The sequence below is a fragment of the Astatotilapia calliptera genome, chromosome 2 (genome assembly GCF_964374335.1).
Source record: "Astatotilapia calliptera chromosome 2, fAstCal68.1, whole genome shotgun sequence".
Taxonomy (NCBI): Eukaryota; Metazoa; Chordata; class Actinopteri; order Cichliformes; family Cichlidae; genus Astatotilapia; species Astatotilapia calliptera.
Window position 1 is genome coordinate 30,295,165 of NC_137423.1, and position 22,424 is coordinate 30,317,588.

Sequence of the window (22,424 nt, forward strand, 5' to 3'; positions counted from 1 at the left end):
TAATGCTCAGTATTTTTTTAAGTATTTTCAAATGGTTCCTGTGTTAGGCTGGTAAATCTTAGAGATGTATTTTCCATGCATTTTAATGTCTGAGCTACAGTGACTAATTCAGCCCATACTGACTATGAAAACTTGAGAACCTGTTCTGCCGAGGTCCCCTGCACCTTGACTCTGTTAGACATCTGCTGGTAAAAGAACTTCTAGTTTGGACGATGTATTTTTGTTGCTGTATTTCAACTTCCATTTCAACTTCACAGTACCTCCCAAACCTGGCTGGTGAAAAAGAGGCAGGTTTTTGCCATTACTCAGCATTCCTGTGGTATTTGCTCAGAAACCGTTTCAAAACTTTTTAACAGTTTAACAAAAAAAATGAATAAAATAATGTGCTATCAACAAATTTTAATTTGCAGCCAGTATCTTGTTATAAATGCAAAAAGTAAGCCTCATACAAATGGACAAAATTGGTTGTTGTAAGTTATAAGTTTATATCAAAATACTCGATACTGTTACTGTGATATTTATCTCCTGCATGCTTAAAATATTAAGTTAAATACTGCAAACCCTGCTTGTCTCAGATTTACAGCATTAGATCACGAATTCTCCCACAAACATAAAAAAGAGATTAAACCTGCGTTTACTAGTGGTTTACACATTTGCCTAATAAATTAAAGATAGCTGGTTTGATTCTGGTAGGACACACAAATCCCTTGAGGGTTGCAAAAAGCAGGGCATCTTACATAAAAAACAAGCATAAGGATTGACCTGATCATAGCTTATGGAACTCAAACCTAATGCCTTCGAAAGCTTTTCAATCAAAGGTGATGTCTTGAGATTTCGTTTTTTCAATCAGTCCGAAAACCCAACAGTGATGAATCTGTTATTTTGTGTGTGTGTGTGTGTGTGTGAGTGTGTGAGAATATTCATCTGTAAAGAACAGAGCTCTTACTCAAATTGTTAAATTGTCTCAGAGGCTGATTGGTGACCCACAGTTGAACCCAGATATCTGTAGATATGGCCTAGACTGTTACAGCGGTTAGCTAGGTACTGGTGTTACTTAACCAGTTTGCATAGTGAGTTTCTCTTCCTCTTGTAGAAAGGCTTCTAATGCCAAAGCGTAGAACAACAAAAAACAGCTTTATTCCAGCAGCTACCACTCAGAAGTCACAATTTTGCAATCCTACATGATGCTGCATAAGTTCTATTATAATTTATCTTTCTCAGTGTGTTGTATTTAGCTTATCTTTTGTCTGCTTGTTCAGAATATCTGTATGTGAGGACCCTTAATGCAGACCAAATCTACGTAGAGGTGAGCCTGAACCTGAAAAAACAAGTTCTAAATGATATAAAACACAGAAAGCTATCGACCCATTGTATTACAGTAGCTAGAACTTACAAAACTTTTAATATTTGGCCAAATAAATTACTTAGATATTTAATTTTTAAATTAAAACAAAAAGGCTGCCAAGTGATAGGTTTTCGAACAACGTATTAATCACTAGAAGGTCAGATGAGGTGTGTCTGTGAAAGTGGCCCTTTAAACAGAACGGGGCAGGTGAAGAAGAAGTTGAATGAGGACGGGAGACAAAGAAAATGTTTCTGTAAGGTTTACTGAGTCGAGAAAGACTGCTGCACACAGAGCTGAAATAAATAAATGAAATAATTTTATCATAATAATTATAGTAACCATCATAGTAAGATTGCTTATTTAGGGTTTCTGTCTTCTTTTATATATATAATATATATATAGAACTTTCAATAAATTGTTCCCTTTAATATTTTTTTCTCCTGTGTTTATGCATGAGACTTTGGTTTGTTCCACTGAATGTCCTGGTAGCAGCACTCTGTATCCACGGTATCGCACAGGAGCATCATCCCCTGGGTCGTTTCCATAGCGATGCTAAAAGAAAAGGCACCCTCCCCGGCGGGCTCGGCCCCGGCACTCATCATCCTCTGTGCCTAAAGGCTGAGGATGTCATGTCCTGTTGGGGGGGAGGATTCATGAAGAAGGTTGTCTTCCAGTTGTCTTTGGTCAGGTTGTTAGTTTGGTTTTGCTGTGATTTTGCTGGCTGTTTTTGGTGCAGCTTGTTTGTTTTTTTTGTGTGTGTATTTTTATTCTTATACATTCCAGTTCCTAAAGCTTCAGTCCCTGCGGTGAGTTGTCACAGGTTCATGCAGGGACTACATGGTCCCTTTCCAGAGTCCCCCGTGATCCAGCTTCACTCATGGTTGTTGCACTCGCTCACTCTGACACACACACTCTAACATACATTTTCTCATTGACTTCTTGCAAACATGCAATTATTCAGTAAGCCACTCATTCGAACATTCCCTCATTCACCCTGCCATTCATCCAATAGCCTCACAGGATGGCACTAATTTAGCAGTGAGACAAATAAGTGCGACACATGTCAACAGTCCATTACTGGTCCATTTGATCTGAGCAGATCACTATATCCCTTTTGTCCATTCCACCATTTTCATGTCTTCTCCATCGTTCTTTCCCTTTATCTGCAGGCTAAGCACCCACTCTCTTGTTCAGTCAGTCTTTCTCACCCTTGTCCGTTTTGCATGGTCCAGTTGTAATCCCATACTTGACATTGTCCAGCTGGTACAGAACAGGAGACACAAAGGCCTTGTGGTTTTTGTGGTTGTGAACTAAAGGCCTTTGTAGACCCCAGGGACTCTGGCTGCCCTTCAGGTTCACTGTCAGTGTATCTAGAAAATGAAGGGAAGCACACCAGGTCCAAAGAGCTTCCAGCATTGGACCAATTATTGGTCTCGTTGGTCCAGTAAGGGGAACTTAAACTGAGAGGAATGATTATTAACTAGAGAGGCTGTAGTGGCAAATCAGGTGTAGAGCTAAACCCCATGAATGATTCATTAATATTCTGGTCAATGTTTTTCCCAACAAAGGGAAGTGTTCAGTCATGTGTGACAGAAGGAATGAAAGGGTTAGCTATTGGCAGGCTCAGGTCAAGGCTTTGGATGACAAGACAGTGGGTGCTAGAGTTAGCCACAACTAGCGGGGCCCAGTAGCGCGCACCCTCTTGCCCCGCTTGCTGACGGTGGTGAAGCGAAATGGAGTGGTGAGGTCAGGCTGCTCTCCCGGTGGGAAGCGTTTCATGAAGTGTACATCCTGCTGGTTGGGAAGCGTCTGCGGACCACGGCGAGGACGCCCTTTTTTAGTAAAGCCAACATACCAGCCCGTGTAGCGCGCTGACATTAGAGCTGTGTAGTGGTTTTCTAGGACCTTTTCCACAAAGACACAGTCTGCACTTCGATTACTGGCCTTCTGAGAGAGCAGAAAAACCACAGGTATACACACACACACACACACACACACACACACACACACACACACACACACACACACACACACACACACACACACACACACAGAGGGAGAGAGAGAGAAAAAAAGGCTGGTCAGAAAGAAGTAAGAAGATATTCTGGATTAACATGTGTCTAAAAGAAGAAGTCTCACCTTTCCTACCAGCTTCCCACGGCGGTTCATGCACAGGTAGAAATTGGTTTCTTTGCCACGGATTCTCACCTGGCTACCAAAGGTATCAGCCTCCACTACGAGCTGGGCTTGTGAAGGGACATACAAAGGGACATACAGACATTAGAGCCATAGGTAGTGTGGACACATTATGTACTTGTATATAGTCAAGATTTAAAGACTTTCACCCCACAAATAACAAGACAGAAAGTTAACGGCGTCCTAAATTTAGGGCTTGTTTAGTTTTGCATATCGGCCTAGCCAAGAACAACATTCAAACTGACACTGACAGACCTTTTCTTGAGCACCGTAGATTACTGACTGCTGTTAAATCTAAACCAGCCCTTTAAAGCAGATAAGGCATTCATACTGAATCACAGTTGTAGGATTCATAGTTGCTATTAAACACACTGATAAATCACAGACAGATGTAAATGTCTCTGGTTGGACAGATGGTTGTCAGATAAGCCTGGTCACACACATGGATGTGAGGCCGCTGACCAGAAATGGGCCTTGTAAAAAAGATAAGAGCCAAGACTAGATGGAGCACCGTGAGCAGAGAGGAGCGGGAAAACACTCAGACTGAATGTCTGTGATATTGTTGTTTTAAGATGTGTGCATGTACGCTTCTGCCTCTGAGTGTGTGCAGGTGCATGTGTGTTTATCCTTCATCCTTCCAGGCAACAGCGCTTCACTAACTACACATCTTTACAGAGCGTTTGTGCCTATTTAAAAATAAAATCCCTAAAATGGTTCCTACATGACCTTAGTCAACAAAGGGGTCAAGAGAAATCAATACCTCCCTCCCTCTTGCCCCCTTCGCCTCTCTTCCCCCAACTCTCTTCTCATCTCCCTTCTGTTCTTTCACTTAATGTTTTAGACTTTCGTGCACTTGCTTTATATCTTCGCTCTCTGCACTTGGTTCCCATGTCTAATGCCTTGTTGCCACAGTTGGTCGGATTTAGGTGGATTTGCTGTCTTTCAGGTAGTATTTGTCCAAAAAAGAAATCCTCCCTATCTCTTGCATCTGGAGTCTAGTTCCTAGCTTGACGTGGTGTGTTTGTGACCTGGCACCCTTATCAATGCAAAGGATGTGCTGCTGAGCCACATGCAGAAATGTGAACTCCACTTTTATGGCTTGGCTTTCTTCTTCCCATTGATTCAGGGGGGTTAAGAATGGGTTAGCCATCATTACAGACAGAGGAGGAAGTGGGGGATGGACAGGGACAGTGTTAGAGGATGGATGGGAGAAGGGGGGTGGGTGGGGGGGTTCCTGCTGTTTTAAATCCAGAGGAGATAACAGTGAGGATGCAAAATCAATGGAGGGATCGATGAAGGAGATGAGTTTCTAACACTCAGCCAGTCACTCTACCTGGCAGGCTTCTCCATCTAACTCACACTTTATTTCACACACCAACTTCTCTCTCTCTCTTTCATTCTCTCTCTCTTTCATTCTCTCTCTCTCTAACTTTCTTTTCCTCTCTAGTGAATCATTGAGTCAGCAGCCAGTCGATGAGGTCTTTGTACTCCCAAGACAAGCTCCACTGCCCCTCTGCCAAAGCCTGGGGAGATGTGTGTGTGCTTTTGTGAGTGTGGCTGCACAGTTGCATTCTGTCTCCATTCATGCATGCACTTGGTCAACCTTTAAGTCTTTGTACTTGCAGCTGTTAGATAGTGTGAGTGTGCACTTTGGTGCGAGTAAGCATCTTTCTCAGCGTGCATACACACATAACATTTAAACTTGTCCACTTTGCACCGTACCCACATGTTTGTGTGTGTGTATTACCATATTTGTCTCCATCTTCACCCCGGGCACTGATTTTGCGTCCCAGCACCTGGACGTGCTTGCCGCTGGTTCGGCTGTAGAGCTGGTATACTCTGTGGTGTCGCCGACTCATAGTGTCTCGCACCTGTGTCTGGTTCTCCACATGCACACTGAAGTTGACTCCATCCATACCAAGTACCTGCTGGAACACCCACACCCACCCATGAGTAAAGATCAATATACAACTTCATGCCGCACAATCACTCTTTGTCATGCCTGCTGTTTCTCACCTGTAATGGATTGCACATCACCAGCAACATCTGGATACATCTGAAATAATATAAAACAGATGAGCTTAGAAGAATGTAAGCAACACTGAATGCTGGAAGAGTTAAGCATGACACCATCATTTCCATCTCTTTCTTCTCTGCCGTTCTTTCTGTTCAACATCTCATTTCCTTATTGGGTCATTACTCACAGTTCTGGGTGTGCTGCTGGCACAGCAACTTGACATAAAGACAGGCAGATGTCCAAGGATCAGCAGACAGACAACACCCAGAGCAGTGTTTATTGTAACGCTACCAGCCTTCTGCCCGAACCCAATTTCTGACCCGTCTATGACTTTTGCTACACCAAAATCTGGCCTGCAAATGACCTGATTGGAGCATAGCAAAAAATGGCAAACATGCCAAGACAGCTAGAACATGTTTTGGTTCGGACATCTAAGGGAGCGGGCTGGCATATTTGGCTGCTCTGCATATGTAGACAGCTGAGTTGGACTACAGGTGTACATTCTACTGTGATGTGGCTTTTAAGAGCTGTGGACTGTGGTTAAATTTAGAAATGAATAGACGAGAGCAAGAGCTACTGAAACACGTGGAAAGATAATTTATGAAGGAATTGACTGGTGGTGATGCAGCAGGCAGAAATAATAAATACCGCACACGTAAAAGTATACTTTTGCGTGTTATTTCTTATTTGTTATCGCTCTCTAGCTAAACATTTAAATAATGTTTAGATTTAAACACTTAGTTACAGTTACAATTATAATTTTTCTCACTTCATCACATTGCTTAATTGAAGCCTGGACCTTGACCTTGGATATATTGAATGTTATTTACAGCCTCAGTAAGGGAGTGATTGTGTTGCGCAAAGCCTACTTTGGCAGTTCTTGAACTGTTCTAAATTAGTGGCTGAAGACTTGATGAAGTTCAGAACCCAGTGTGTGGGCTGAAAAGCAATTCTACGAATTTTGTCTTTCCCCACCTCATCTTATGCTATCTCTCTGTGTGCCTCTTCTCTCTTTCTGCTCCACTCTTTTCCTCTCCTCCCTATCTCTCTTCAAACTTCATGGTTTCTCTGCGAACTCTACCTATTCCTATCCATGCCTGCCTCCTATCTTCCTTTATGTTTAGAGTTAGCGAGGCGACTCCTCCACACTGTCATGGGCATGCACACAGATGTGCAGATGTGTGCATGTGTGTGTACAGGAGAAGCAGGCAGCTGACAGCTGGGCTAAAGCAAAAGGAATACAATCTGCTGAGAGAGGAAGAGAGCAAGGAGATGAGAGAAGTGTACAACGACAGAGGAAGGGAGGAAGGGAGGAAGGGAGGAAGGTGAACTGAGAAAAGAGAAAGAGAGACAAAGTCAAAGAAGGCTGACAGAGAATAAAAGAGGTGGGAGATAAAATCAGAAAGAACAGGCAAATGCGCAGATGTGAGGTGGAGGAGACACGCTGGAAAAAAAAAACAACACAACACAAGGTTATGCATCTCAAAATTGAGAGACACGTTTAACCACAGTGTAGACTGATGTGAGAAGTAGAGAAAAAGATAAATAACAGGAAAGAGAAGAGGTGTTCGGTTCATGCCCATGGTAACACGCTACTGCCTCCTGTCACACACACATGTATAAACAAAACGTCATCACAACCCTTTTGTTTTCTTTCTCTTTTCCTTCTTTCTCAGCGTTGCCTTGCGTTGGCTTCTGAATCGTTCTAATAGATGCAGACATCCTGGGAAATGCAGTAGAGCATTGGCCCTCACATTTTGCCTGCGCAGGCGAAAAAACCTGAGCGCCTGTGCATTGTGAGGACTCTCAGCTGTTAAAACACCACGGCTGCACTGCTGCCGAGGACACTGTAGGAAAAGTGCCTCAGCACTGGATTCTCCCGCTCCCACAAAAACCACAGACACTCCATATTATGCCAGCCACAGAGAGAAAAAGAAGCAGAGAGGAAAGAGGGAGACAGGATCAGCCAGGAGTGGGGGAGGGATGAGAATAGGAGAGAGTAAAAGTTGGGGAGAGTAAAGACAGAAGGAGGTATGGAGAGAGGGAAAGCCCGGTACACCTTGGCCAGTGGCCAAAGCAAGCAATGATCTGACATCATAAATGTGCGTCCCAGCAGATCTACCATATGGAGTCTGTGGTTAGACGAGCAGGCCTCAGTATCGAGGACTGGGCACCGGTGTGGAGTGAGAGTGGTCGACCTGGTGGGACTTAGCACAGAGCAGCGGTTTCAGCTGTGTGTAGCAGTGGTTAACGTGGTAGGCCAACGCTGGAGCAGTGGGCTTCAGCACAGTGCAAAGAGTTTCAGATGTTCTGCGGCAGGCCTTAAGAATACTGGTTCAGCGAGTGGGTGTGTGAGTGGTATTGGCAGTAACAGGGCTTACAGCGCAACATTTGTGAGAAAACCAGAGGGCCTAGACATTGTTCTGTGGCTTTAGCAGAAGAGCAGTAACAGGTTGTTGTGGCTAAAGGCCCTTGGTTTTTCTCACTGGCTGAAGAATTATGATGAAGTTGGTTAAACAGTATGTAGATGAATAAATGGAGCTGTTGTAAAAATGATAGGTGAGGCAGAGATGAGTGGAGAGATGATTGGCTCAGGGAGACCTAAACTAAAACCAGCAGACTAAACAGTGAGTCTGCTCATCTTCAGACACTGCCAGGGGCGTCATCATTCATCAGTTATTAATTCATACTTTTTTCTTTTTTCTTTTTTTTTTAACTGAGCAAGTATCTATGGAAAAAGCATTATAGGGAAGAAAGCAAGACAGATGTATGCAGTTAGATGGGTAGGTGGAGAGAGGGTGAGGGAGACACACAAAGAGAAGGAAAGTCAGGAAGACACCAGCAGCAGCAGGAGCACACACCCTGTCCAGGTTGTGTGAGGAATGAGAAGTATCTGGAGATGACTGCCATCTGGGAGAACACCGCCGACACAAAGAAAGAAAAATAAACCCCTGGCTTTTAACAAGACACACCTCCAATGGGCAAACTCGAGCCCCTTGAGCCCATATCCTCCTCCCTTAGATTTGCTCTTGGCACTTTATCATTTTCCTATCACACTAGATAAAGCTTGTGTTATTTGACTTCTGAAATATTTTCAATAGGAAAAAACATTTTCTTGGAGATGAGAAATGGTCTTTTCTAAGCCAGCCTGGCCATCCCTGAAGTAAATGCAGATGGTGATGGAGATGTTTATGGCAGGTTTTATGAGTTACACGGCCCTGACTCTGACCCAGTGACCCTGAACTGTCAGCCAATCAAAACAGGGCTCTATGGCATGTTTTCTATGGGGACTGATTAGGAGTGATGTAATCGCTAGATTCTGCAACCTTTCTCTCCATCGTCTTCTCGCCTACCCAGAAACTAGTTTAAACAACTGAAACACAATAGAACCTGAGGAGTGAAGCAATAATATTTGATGATAAAGTGATAGAAGTGACTTACAAGACGGTCAGCGTGGAAAGAAGGGACCACATTGCTTCCCCCCTCCACTATGGAACTTGTCCCAGAGACAGTCTCCTCGCTCGGTTTGAGCCAGTCCGACAGAGTGGCTCAGAGTCCCCCTCTGTGTTTTGAAACCGGTGGACGTTGTGCAGAGTCAAAGAGTGAGCGGACACTCCTGTTGGCATCGGCGGCGTTGTGCCCCGGTTGCCCCGGCGTAAGTAAATGTGCGGGCACGGGCAAGTTGGGGTCTGAAGCTGGGTGAACTGTGCCACTGTGACCGCCGGGCAACCTCTAACAGCTGTCCAGACCGGGGAAGGAACGGATGGGCGGAGGAGCAAAGAGTTAGAATTTTAAACGCTCGCTGCGCGTACCCGACAAGGAGAGGAACAGGTGAAAGCGCGCTCACGCCTTAAAGATAGCCAATTCCAGTCGACCCTGTTGACCCTCAGAGTGATGCTTGGCCGAGTGAACAGATGCGGCGCGTGCGTAATCTTTTGTGTAATCCAATGCGTAACGTTTAAGCGTAACAGCAGGCTCCCGGACACCAAAATGAGTTATGTGGTTGCTGGGATGAGACGGGTTGTTTGCCACGCCGCAGACGGGAGCAGGAGGCAGGTTTAGTCCCAGTAGAGCAGGGTCAGTTGCTGTTGGAGGTGGGGTACCTGGGCGTGCTGGTGGACGAAACTGCGACCTGGAGAAGGTTGCTCTGCGGGCCCAGGGTAATGCAAGGCGGGCACGGTCATGTCTGCGTCCCCACGCTGACTCAACTGGTCTGTGGCTCAGGTGACACCGACCAACAGCGTATGACAAAGTGGGTGATAAGGTCCCGGAGCGGTCCAGCTCAGAGGGGTATATGGAGAGTGCTGAATGAGAATCGGAGGGGGAAATAAAGGGGAAAGAAAGATGAGGAAGGGAGGGGTGGCTGGAGATGATGGGAACAGCTGTGACTGGGTGGCGGACTCAGCCACCCGCGACACGGCGAGGAAATGACAGCCGCACTTTGCACCTGATTTTCCGGACTTCCCCGCTTTCCTCAGCCGCTGGTTACCGCCTGGCTGCAGTAGTCCTCCCTGCGCCCTCTCGACACAATACCTGCCAAAACACAGCACGATGACATCACCTCCAAAATGTTTGAAGGGGGAAAATGCAATCCGATCTTTTTATTTATTTATTTTTTTCAAACGCAGAAAGTTTAAGCAGTTTCTCTGAAGGGGGGAAAACACCAAAGTCTCTTCGTTCCGAGAAAAAACAACTCCGCGGTGGAAGAGGAACGGAGTCGAGTTCACCAGTTTGAGAAGGACTAAAAGTTAACGCGAGCTAGCAGGAAACATGTTTACGCAAAATCTCACTGACAGATCGACTCCCAGTGCAAAACCTGCACACCTCCTCTTTCCCATATATCTGTTTCTGTTTCCCTGTTTCATTCAGGCACCAGAGGAGGAAACGAAGGAGGGAACGCAAAAAGAATCCAGCCGTGCGCTTTTATCCACTTCACTGGTATTATGTAGATTCTTCTCCCTTTCAAAAAATTCCAAGGTTTCTTTTCTTAAAAAAAAGAGAAGCTCTTCTTGAGGGGGGCTGCACAGGAGAGGCGCGTCGGCAGGCACAGACCTCACTCCAAGAAAAACCAGAACAAGATTTTAACAGACGCGGATCAATCCTCCCTCCCTCTCGCTCTCTCTCTCTGCCTCTCTCTCTCTTTCTTGCTCTCCTTCACACACACACACACACACACACACACACACACACACACACACACACACACACACACACACACACACACACACACACACACACTTACTTATTGGATCAAAATGGGATTAGTTGGTCGCTCTGCCCTGCCGACCAAAACTTACACTACACAAATATCCATTTTAACAAGTGCTCCGTTCCATGTGAAAACATCTGGTAATGAGGTGAGATAATTTCAGTTGTTTACAATACAAACCGTTTTGTTTCAATGATTTTATCGAATCGGGCACTTTTCCTCTGTACTTTGTCTGTCCAGTTACAGCTAATATTTGTTTGTGGCAATTCTTGAATCAAGCTAAATCAAGCTTAACTCTGTAACTTCTGTTAACTCTGTAACTTCTGTCGGTGCTGTGCTTTTTTGGAAATCGAATTTCCCAGAGGAACCCACCCGAGGGATTAATAAAGTTCTATCTAATCTAAAATGCATTGGAAACAATTAGAATGATGTCATAGTACCGGGAGTAATTCGCTTTTCAAAAAAAAAAAAGTCCCTTTCAGAACAAATGGGCTTGTGAAAGTATTTTTGGCCAAAGAGAATGTAAAATAAAAAAGTGCATTTAAAAGAAATCTCACAACACAAACACCTGCCTTAGCCAGGTGAACAAATCTCTGATCACCAAAGCAGACTTCTTGCCCTCCATCATCTCTCCAAAAGATAACATCACCTCCGTAGCCTCAGTGGCCCCGGATTTTGGATAAAGGTTGTAAGGTGGAGAGGGCAGAGCTCCATATCTCTCTCTCTGTCTCTCTGTCTCTCTCTATTATTCTCGCTCAAACACGCGCACGCGTTCACACACCCTTCAGAGTCGCCGCACTTTTAAGTGATGTATTTTGACTCTCAATTTCATAACTTTTAAGTTAAACCTTAAGAAGGAAAAATGAAACGGAGAATGAGAGACAGTCGGGAGGGCGGTATGTAAGCACGGACACGGATCCAAAACGAACATTTCTCAGGGATTTCGGCAGCAACGCCCGCTCTGCGCTCCCAAAACTCCCTCTCACCGCCGCACAACCGCAGACGGTCAGCCAAGCCAACACAACACTCCTGCCATACCTTTCACACACACACACACACACACACACACACACACACACACACACACACACACACACACACACACACACACACACACACACACACACACACACACACATAGGGAAATAATAGAGAGACAGAGTAAATTTATCCTTGTGTGTGTCTGTATCTGTGTGTGTGTAACAGAGGTTGGTGGGTGTTGGCTTTATACATCAGGGACACTTATCTTGGCTCCAAGTGCAGGCTTATTCTTTTCAACATTGTAGGCTACTTTCAAATCACACACACATGCAGAGACTTCTGCAACTGGACAGAGTTGAGCTGGGCTGGGTAGGGGTTGACTGTGGTTGAATGCCTTTCCAGTCATGCTCCATAGACAAGCCTCTGGCCTTCTTTCCTACTACTGGCTCTCTCTGTCTTTGCACCTGTGTCTGGGCTCTTTTTCACCACTCACCACAATGCTGCAAGGGACACGAGTGTAAATGTTGTGAAGAGGGATTTGAACCACATTTTGGTGATGAGGTATGGGCCTGTCTGGTACTCTTAAGCCCAGATGGAAGGGTTCAGAGCAGGAACTATAGCACATCTTGAAGTAAGAAAAAACAGGCAGAGTAGCTCAGATCTATTCATTTACAGTATAAAAAAAGCCTAAGCGTAGTAGGCCTTTTGGCTTAACAGTAGAAGGAGATTTGTATTTTGTAGTAACAGATTTTTCCAAAGGCTCTCATTGTGAAATGAAATTTATTCTACACAAATGATCTATTGGAAACGAGCAATAATGTATCTTAGGTCATCAGTACTAACTGGGTGCAAAGAGAAAAACAAAAGACAACTAAAAGGCAGTAGAAGGAAAATCTGGGGTATGTTCCCCAGGTTTTTCAGGTTTGATACTTTTCACTGGGACGATTTCATGTTTTCCTTTCACGCCAGGGACCAAGGGAGATGGAGCTCTGTATGTCTGTATGTTCCCAAACTTTGGACCTGTCCCTCTCTTCTGACATCAGAAATGTTGACATAAAAGGACAATTTTAGTCATTACTCAAAATCAGCACTTTGGTGTCCCCCAGAACTTTGCATCGTCTTAATTTCACTTTTATTTACATTGTGTTTCACGCAATAGGCTTAAATCTATGTTGATATTGTTAGGAACTTCCTGTATGTTAGGCACTTTAAAAATATAAAAAAATAAGGCCAGTCTTCACAATAAGCAGTTACATCCATGTATGTTACCTCTGCATGCTGCTGAAAAAAAACCCCAAACTACATTGACAACCTTTAAAATAACAAAGTTCAAGAAAACGTCACATGAAGCCAACCAGACCTTTTCTTTGCTCTTCTCTCCTTCTGTCACCTTTCTTTGCCCATTCATTTTCTGCCTGTCCTATCTGTCTTTAATCTCTCTGGCTGTTTTTTTTTTTTTTATCTGCTCGCTCTGTCCCTCCCTCTGTTTGCAGCCAGCATATTGATTGCCCATGTCTTTGCCTCTGCAGCTCCTGCTTATTGATCCTTAACTAAGACACACAAACTTGTATGCACAAACATCCTCAGATACATGGATGTACCCTTCCCATTTCCCAATAGCCCCAAAACCATCTTACTTTGCAGCCCAGTTTTGTCACACACATTATTCATACATGTACATGTGCCTGCGCTCCCATGTGCATAAACAGAACCAAAGCAGCACTCACCAGGACACCAGATATTTTTTGCATATACCCTCTGTTGTGTTGAATAGACTTGGCATTGATGGACGTTATGCCTTTGTGCTCCTCTCATGACTCATTAAAGTGAATGAGACCCGTGTGTGTTTGTGTTGGTGTGAGTCTGGGGCCCTGTAGCTGCTGTAGGTCTGGGCCCAGCTCTCTCTTCGTATTTTTCTCTTTCTCTTTGACTGGGCCTGCAGGCTTCTTCCAGGGAGCCTGGTCAATATGGTCATTCTGTCAAGCAATTAACATCGATCAGCGCTCGTCAATACCGTCAGCACCCAGACAAAGACCCAGGGTGCATTGCGTGCGCTCGCCCTTTCTCTATCACAGTCCAACAAATCCCCAAACAGCACTCTCATTATATGAGGGCATTCTGCCCTGACCCCAAGGTCATCATGCAGAATTCAATGTTATGGGTGACTGGAGTACAACCTAATGCAGAGCTCAGAGGGTTCTGAGCCGCAGGCCAGTTGTTGACTCATTATTGCAGTTGTGCATACGTGTGTGGAGGTGTGGAGAGGGAGTCAAATAGTTTGGTTTAGATATAGGCAAAGACAAGTTGGCAGGCATGCAATATCGTCCCCCTGCTGTTTATTCCAAAGCGCTAGACATTTTGAAAACTTTGAACAGTATAAATGCAATCCATCATTCTGATGACATACTGTGCAGACTTGGAAATTTCAGATGTGTCAAGTGCAGTGGATTGTGTCCAATTAAGTTTGTCTATAAGATATGGGCTGTATATGTTAGCATGTGAAGAGGGATCAGGTCTGTGTGTATGTGGGACCTCCAAAGGGAGAAGAAGACTTGTGGCTTTGATTAATACCTGCAGACATGGACCCTAAACTTCACATCAGATGTTGAGATGTCAGCCTAACATTGGTTTCTGGTATAGATATCCCTACTCTGTTAATCATGGGCCAAGTTTAAACTGTTCCCCAATGTGTAAATGTATGAGACACTTAATAAAGGCCCTTTGATGACAGGGGGCCCATGCAAAGTCAAGGAATGTGTACAGTGTGCCTGGCTTTGAAATGAGAACCTGTTCGCCACTTGTCTGCATCTGCAAGATGAGAGAATCGACAGCTGCAACTAAGCAAGAGCAGGAATTAATTAGTGGAGAGCAATAGCGAGCCATGGCTGAGATGAAGAGAAGAGCAAAATATTGTTTTTATTAGCAGCGATGTTGGTGGTGCACAGCCTGCTCCCTTCTCTTGCTTAGGAAGATTAATCCAGTGAATATGAACGTTTACTCTGCTCCATCTCGGAATCCATTGCAGCTGTTGTCTCTATACATAGCCCAGCTGAGGCACTGGAATAACTTTACTTTGACACTTTCAAGTTGGAGGGTTTGATGCTGCTTTGGACTCATGTCAGGGTAATTATTCACGCAATCTATCTTGTCAGTGTTAGGCCAAGTCCTAGTCCTACAGAGTGAATTGTGCTCAGGTAGTCGAGTTTCTCAGACAACACCTGTATTCTGGTCAGCAGTACAATTTTAATTATGTAAGTTATTTAGTGGTTTATTGTCATTATTCTGAGTGAGGTCTGACAAAGTACATAATAATACAAAACATCTGTACCTTGATTAACAAAGAGCATAACGCTGCCTCTACAGTATATCCAGAAACATATCAAATCCAGCAGCGGGACTGTCTCATCTTTGCCTCTGTGCCATCTGGCAAGACCACTTGTTGAAGTTTGGATATTTTGCACTGATGAAGTGGTATGTGAAAAAAAAGCATAAAAAACCAAACCAAAACAAAACAAATACATAAAGACATCAAACTTGGAAGGCACCATCTTTATGCACCTGGATCATATATCAATAACATAAGGAACTCATGACAGAAACTCATACCAGAGGCCAACTATTCAAAAACGTTCGACCATCCCAATAGAATTAAACTGGAGGCTGAAATGAATTTCATCAACAACAAGGAACAGCTGAACATTTAAACTGACATTGATGTCCAAAATAGCAATATATGCTACAAAACTACAAGATAAACTACTAAAAATCAAACAGCGAGATGTAGAGATGTACGACAGGAGTGGCATTGCACTCTGTGACACAGCTGAGGCTGTTTTGTGTGCTCTGCGAGGATGTACAAGTTAATTGCTTTTGACCAATGATGTTTTACATAAATATGCAATGCTCTGCGACTGGGTGGATGTTTGTTTAATTATGGTCCTTGTGGTTGTGTGTGTTTGGTTGAGGGAGTGTGCCATGACCCTCAGTGACAGCCTGTGCACAGCTGAGCACGTGGGGTTTGTGGCTATAGTGTGAATGGTTACTGGTTATATGAAAAGACTGTGTCAACAGGGGTATGCATAAAGTTGTACGTTCCATGGCTGAAATGTGTGTAAGAGAGTTCTCCTGCTTCCCATTCACTGTGATGTGAATTGCAGCTGTGGTTTGTGTTGGACGCTGATGTGGCGTGGCTGTTTTTTTTCTTCCCGTTTCATGTTCAGATGCTCAGTGATGGAATCCATGAGCATGGTAACCTTCACTCCTGTCATCTTTTTCTGTTCATGTCTTCCACACTCCTCCCTTTTCTCTTCCTCCCCCTTGTTTTCAGTAAGTGCCCTTTACTCTTCCCTTCTCCTCTGCTCTGCTCTCCTTTGTTCTGCTTCAGCTCCTGCTCAGTGGGTCCGTTTCTCCCATTCTGTTTTTTCCCTTTCCCTGCCTCTTTAGCCTTGCCACTGGGCAGAGGAGGAACTGTAATGTTTATGAAACCCTTTAATGTGCTATGTAATTACCCTGGCAACACCTCCCATCATTACTCATGCCAATAAAGCACCTTCAAATTGACATGTCAGAGTCGGAGAGAAAAAGAAAGAGCGAGGGGGCATAGCACACACTTTCCATCATCTGCCCTCTTTTACCATTAATCTCTCTCCTTTTCTGGTCTTTCCGCAGTCTCCATTTGTTCATCTTTGTTTTGTCATTTCTTTCATTCTTTCCATCCACAGTTCCTTCCTCCCTGTCTGCATTGCCTTCACTCTGGCTATCTGTGACTTCTTCCAGATGCCCAGGTGGCGGGCAATTACAGCAGAACTGCTTTTGGAATAATATTAATAATAGTGATAAAAAAAAAACATTCTTAAACTTCCTCCATTGAGTCTGTTTTAGGAATACTTCTCTGTATGTTGGAAAGAGAGTGAATGGGCAAGAAAGCAGAGGAGGAGAGTGCAAATTATAAAAAAGAACACTTAAGGTAGGAGTGTAAATGAGGATGCATAAAACAGGCAGGGAGCTGCTGAAGCAGGCATGAATGATGCATTCCAGAAACTAATTGTTGTGAGTAATGCAGAAATGTTTGTTTATGCTAAAAACTTCCATATGCAATTAACACATAGTCTTACAGCAGTCCCACCCTTTCCAGTGCACCCACCCATACTAGTCCTCCGGTCACTATACCTCCCACTTAGACAGCTAAGGCCCTAGCCCTTCTTGTGTTAGCACTTATGCTAAGACCCCAAGCTTTTCCCAAACTGTAATGTGAATGCTAAAGCCCCCTTTAAGCTCTTACTCTAATACCCTTTGCACACCTTCTTTTCATTATTGTCTTATTCTGCCTTTGTCCTGGAAAAGATCATCATTTGTAAGACAAATATTATAACAAATTAAGCAGCAAAACAATGGGTGGGTGTCTGCCTGACGTCAGCCTGCATTTCATTAGCATTCGCTAGGCTAACACAATCCATATGGAGTAGCCTGCAGGGTAGCCCCCTGCTGCCCAGGCTCAGCCCAGCCCAGCCCAGCATGGCCCAGCTACACTTGGTTGCCACAATCTGCCCCCACCCTCATTCTCAGTCGGCCCCCAGTTTGGACCCCATCCGGGCCCCCGCCATTATGTCATCTTTAATTTGGACTTGTCACACATCACCTGACACCTACCCCCGTCATGCTGTAACCTTTTGTCCCGTTGGAGCAAAAAAGCACTCCGGAGGATTTCTCCCCTCTCTTTTTCTCTCCCACTTTGCCTGTTGTTTTATTCTCCCTTTTCTTCTCATTCTTCCTCTTTCTCTCATGCTCTCTCCCCTCACTCACACTCTCTCTGTTGCTTCTGTCACTTTCTCCCTTTCTCTCCTCAGCCTCTCACTCCATTTAGGCCCACCTGCCTTTCACCATTCAAACACAGGTCCGATGTGTGCCCGTGTATGTGTTAGAATTGGTGGGAACAATGAAGAAAAATTGAGACAGGATTTTGATGACACATCGGCTCAGTCACCCAGAGCCCTTTTTCCTAGACCCCCGACAAATGAGCTGAATGACGATGATGTATGGGAAGTGACAGTCACAGGGAAAGTAAAGTGTTCTGGAGAGAGCTAAATTATAGACCATGACAGGATTCTGGAGTGAGACGAGGGTGTTGGACAGAGCGGTGGACTTCTGGAGAGCAGCACGGCCATGGAGCTGTCTCCTGTGATGGAAACATGGAATGTGATGGATCTCTGAAATTTACTTGAGGAAGAACAATAGACAAAAAGAAATGCAAAGAAACATAGAAACAAAGAAGAGATGCATGACAATAATCAGGAAGTTATGTGTTTAGTGTGTTCTGAAACAAACCTGTGCTTATAGCGTATTGTTCTTGGGTCTGCACATACATATACATACTGAGCATCGCTTGTATGTGTGTCTGTGTGTGTAACCATGTGTGTTCCATAAGGCCCCAGTGCACTAGCGTTGCCTTGTACACACCCATGTGACTTGCTGGGTGTCTCTGGTAGCCATCCCTCATCACTGCTCTGTTCCCTCAGGTTTCTGTTTTGGCTTAAATCTCCAGTTCTGCTGTGCTGCTTTGTGTTAAGCACTATTCTATTGTACTCTAATCTATTCTATTGTTTAAAGCGTAACTACCTGGGGCACTTTGATATAGTTTGTTACAAATGATATGATACGTTTTTTATTATCTTTGACTGCTTTGAAAGGCTAAGAAGGACTGATGGAGGATTAAACTGTAGTGACAATAAACTGAGTTTTTAGAGCTCTATTTTTGTAGCGTGCAAGTCATGGGTTCAATTAGCCTCTGTAATAAAAGGATGAATGAATCAAGTAGTGACAGCTGGTAGACAACCATTAGGTTAAATTATTCTCTTCAGCTCAACAGCCTGTATTCAGCTGTATTGGGGGAAAGTAATTTTTATTATGAAGGAACTATTTTGGACCCTAATGATCCTGTGAGAACTGCGCTGACCCAAGTGAAAGGAAACTTCAGAGGCTATAAATACCCAAACAGCTGCACGTTGGATAAAATACTGAAAGTGGAAAAAGAACAGAGAAACACAGAACAAAAACATCAAATTGACTTGTTGTTTTGATATAATTCTTTAGTCTCGCTATCATCCAAAGCCAAAAAATATTCCCACACAGCCACCAAATGCTAAAGAAATCAAATAATTAAATGCTTTCATATAAACCCATGGTTCACAGCATGGAAATCATGGCCTTTATAGGCACAATGATTATCTTTGAGAGGCTTTTGTGGAATAGGGTAACTTGTTATTACTGAGAAAACAAAAAATGAGAATAACCTGCAAGAAACTGTATACAGGTATGTAAAAAATATATTTTTTACTCTACACTCTCTATTTTGGTTGCTGCTTTTAGAGGTCACCACAGCATATCATCTGCCACCATCTCATTTTATCCTTCTTCTGCCACACCAACACTCTGTATGTGCTCCATCACTACATCCATAAATCATCTCTGTGGTCTTCCTCTTTTCCTCGTGCCTGGCAGCTCCATATTCAGTATAATTTGCTCAGTATATCCACTAACCCTCCTCTGCACATATCCAAACCACCTTAACCTGGAAAACTAAGTACATCCCATGATTCAGTAGCTTGCAGAACTGCCTTTAGCAGCAATAAATTTAAGTAATTGGTTTTTGTTTGGCTTTATCAGTCTCTCATATCTTTGTGGAAGAATTTTAGGAAACTACCCTTTACAACATTGCTTCAATTTTTTTTGCAAACATTCATTTATCCACAGCTCTGTTATGGTCCAACCACAGCATTACAGTTGTGTTGATATGTAGACTTTGACTAGGCCTGTAGTCAAGTCATTTTTCCTTTTACTGCTGTAGTTGTGATCATTTTCCTTCCCAGTTTGGGCCAAGCTTTACCTGCCAGACAGATGGCCTCACATATGATTCTGGAATACTTTGGTATAAAGACAAGTTTATGTTTCACTTAATGGCTGATGGTGTCCACATTCTGTGGCTGCAAAACAAGCCCAAATCATCGCCCCTCCACCACCATACTTTATAGTTGATAGAAGATGTTTGTGTCCTTATTCTGTGAATGGTTTTCTTCAAATGTAGCACTGAGCATTATGGGCACACATCTCGACTTTGGTCTTGATGTCTCCAATGGGAACTGTTCCAGAAGTCTTGAAGTTTGTTCAGATGCAACTTTGCAAACCTAAGCCCTGCTACCCTGTTGTTTTCAGAAGAGTTCTTAAAGGCTCTTTCAAAGGAGATTTTCTCCTTGAACTCCTTCCAAACAAGCCTTACTTGTTCAGTCTTTTAATATTTGTGATGTCATGAACTTTAACATTTAACATGCTGAGGCCTGTAGAGTCTTAGATGTAGCTTTTGGCTTTTTTGCAATTTCTCTGAGAAATGCACCGTCTGACACTGGAGTGTATTTGCTGGGACGTCCACTCCTGGGAAGATTGTGGTATTTAGGTGTGCTAACAAACACACCAGGCCAGCACCCTGCCAAAATGTCTGTTTTTATAGGGCTGCTAACATTTGCTGATGATAAGTTAATCAAGTGGTTTTGATTAGCAACACCTGGCTCCCACTGACCTTTTTAATTCCTGTGGAAGCTGTAAGGGTGTGCTTAGTTTTCACAGAACTGCGAAGAATCTTATGAAAAGATTCTTTTTAAGATGAATGAACAAATGCATAAAAGAGGAATTTAAAACAAATATGTTCCAGCAGTGCAGGCTTTAGAATGTACAACATAGGTAGGTGATTACAGACCGGTCCAAAAAAACAACTCTATCGCTAATTTTCCTCACTCATGACAAATATACTTTGGATGGACTTTTATGTTACTCACTTTTTTACTGGCTGCTTTGATTGACAGGTGGTATCAATCAAAGCAGCTTGCAAATGTTTATTGAAAACTTAGCAGTTTGCTCTTTTATCCTAAGATGTTTACTTTTGATCCCAGTGATGGCAATGGGGTTTCCAAACTACTGGGTGATATCATGGTGGCTTTTTGCACCTTTTTAAAAAAAAAGAAAAAAAAAGAAAATCCTATCATATACCATAAACGGACCCAGGACAACTGCTTTCAATTCACAATTCCAGTATTTGGACTGCAGTACACTGAGTTGTCTTTTCACATAAAATAAGACAATGAATATGAATCTGTTTTTCTTTTTTTGTATCATTAGTTTCTGAGTTCTGTTTTGTCTACATTACACTTCATTTATAGATCTCATATAGATAATACATGAAGGTTTTCACCTTTTTTCTGCAATGAAACAGAGATGTAGCACTGCAGCTGTGTTTCCAACCAATAACTGTCACATTATGTGAGCTGTACTTTCAGCACACAGCTAAAATCACAATGCTTACGTATTCAAAGTAGTGCGACTGGCTTATAAAATGACAGTGGTGGAATGGTAAATACCAGAGTGACAACATCAGACGTTTGTTTAGTGAGTTTCGAGTGTCTGGTTGCACAGTATGCTCAGTAGCAGAGTGTTTTCAGTGGCTGTGGTCTGTGTGTGTGCGTGTGTGTGTGTGTGTGTGTGTGTGTGTGTGTGTGTGTGTGTGTGTGTGTGTGAGAACGTACAGTTTGCTCATATGAGTGCACTTTATAATAAGCGTGTGTGTATGTTTGTTAATCGAGTCAGTAGCTTGTTCATCCAGTAGCTCTGTGTGTGTGCGTGTGTGTGTGTGTGTGTGTGTGTGTGTTGGCTCTCTGTGGGGTTGTCGGTTTTTCATGCTGGTTGGAAGTTTATGATCAGTATTTTCCGGCTTGCATGACTTAGCGTGTGAAAATCCATTCACACCCAACACAAACACACACACACACATGCCTACACAAAAACACCCACACATAGACACACACACAGTAATGGTGTGGATCTTGATGATATTCCATGTTGTGTCCCTTACAGTATGGTAGTCTTGGTAGCGGTGCTTTGTGGGGGGAGTCAGTGTGTGTGTGTATGTAACTTTGTGTATTTGTGAGTGCAGCTCCATGTCGGTGTGTGTGGAATGAGTGTAAAAGACATCAGACACCGCCGCTAATGGGTTTAATCAATGACAGATGAAATTCTTGTTGTTTTTCTCACCGCAGCACTGTCTGCTCCAATAGGAACAAGGCACAGAATGTGCAGAGAGGTTGATGGGGAGGACTGAGTTTGAAAATCTCATTTATACGTTCAGCCCCTATACATATACTAACAAACACTTGCACACATATTCATAAACCCAGGGAGGAAAGTAACTCTATTGGCATGAACCTGCTTGCATTTTGCTCTGCCATAGAGTTTACGAACTGCATGAAATATGCATATTACAAATAAACTATGCATAGACTGGTTACTCATATATGTCCACACACACTCACTCACATACACGCACTTGCCAAAGTCTTTTCTGTGCTCCAGCTGGGGACCCAGCTGCAGTGATGTCATTGCTTGCTGCCACTTTGCTGATTGTGACTCTTATTGAAAGCAGAGCAATTTGATTCAGCTTCAAGAGCGGTCACAGTGCAAAGACATGCACATGCATACACACAACGCACCAAAACTAAAATAGATTATGCACGTACGCTCCTGTCGGTTCATTCCATCAGCATATTTTGAGTGTGCACACACGGACACACAAAGTGCTTTAATGTCGGATCATAGTGCCACATCACTTTCACAGCACTTTTCCAAAGTAGACAAAC

The 22,424-nt window shown here is 43.5% G+C and overlaps 1 protein-coding gene and 1 long non-coding RNA gene across 4 annotated transcripts in view; one reads left to right on the forward strand and one right to left on the reverse strand.

Moving 5' to 3' along the window:
- Nucleotides 1-1,591: 1,591 nt before the first annotated feature.
- Nucleotides 1,592-10,613, reverse strand: fgf18a (fibroblast growth factor 18a). Of its 3 annotated transcripts, none has more exons than XM_026193229.2 (5): nucleotides 9,000-10,613; nucleotides 5,558-5,597; nucleotides 5,289-5,466; nucleotides 3,485-3,591; nucleotides 1,592-3,292 (listed from the first exon to the last, which is right to left on the reverse strand). In XM_026193229.2, the coding sequence occupies exons 1-5, from the start codon at nucleotides 9,029-9,031 to the stop codon at nucleotides 3,020-3,022; spliced, it is 630 nt and encodes a 209-aa protein (XP_026049014.1). In that variant the 5' UTR covers nucleotides 9,032-10,613; the 3' UTR covers nucleotides 1,592-3,019. The 3 variants fall into 3 exon arrangements, with proteins under 3 accessions (XP_026049014.1, XP_026049006.1, XP_026048997.1); XM_026193221.2 differs by having other exon boundaries at nucleotides 2,872-3,289; nucleotides 5,289-5,469; nucleotides 9,000-9,181; XM_026193212.2 differs by having other exon boundaries at nucleotides 2,872-3,292; nucleotides 5,289-5,469; nucleotides 9,000-9,181.
- Nucleotides 10,614-10,802: 189 nt separating this feature from the next.
- The window catches only part of LOC145431572 (uncharacterized), a 37,338-nt gene continuing 25,716 nt past the window's right edge, over nucleotides 10,803-22,424 (forward strand). The window contains exon 1 of the long non-coding RNA XR_013911920.1: nucleotides 10,803-10,915. This is a non-coding gene — a long non-coding RNA (uncharacterized LOC145431572). The remainder of the gene's footprint in view (nucleotides 10,916-22,424) is intronic.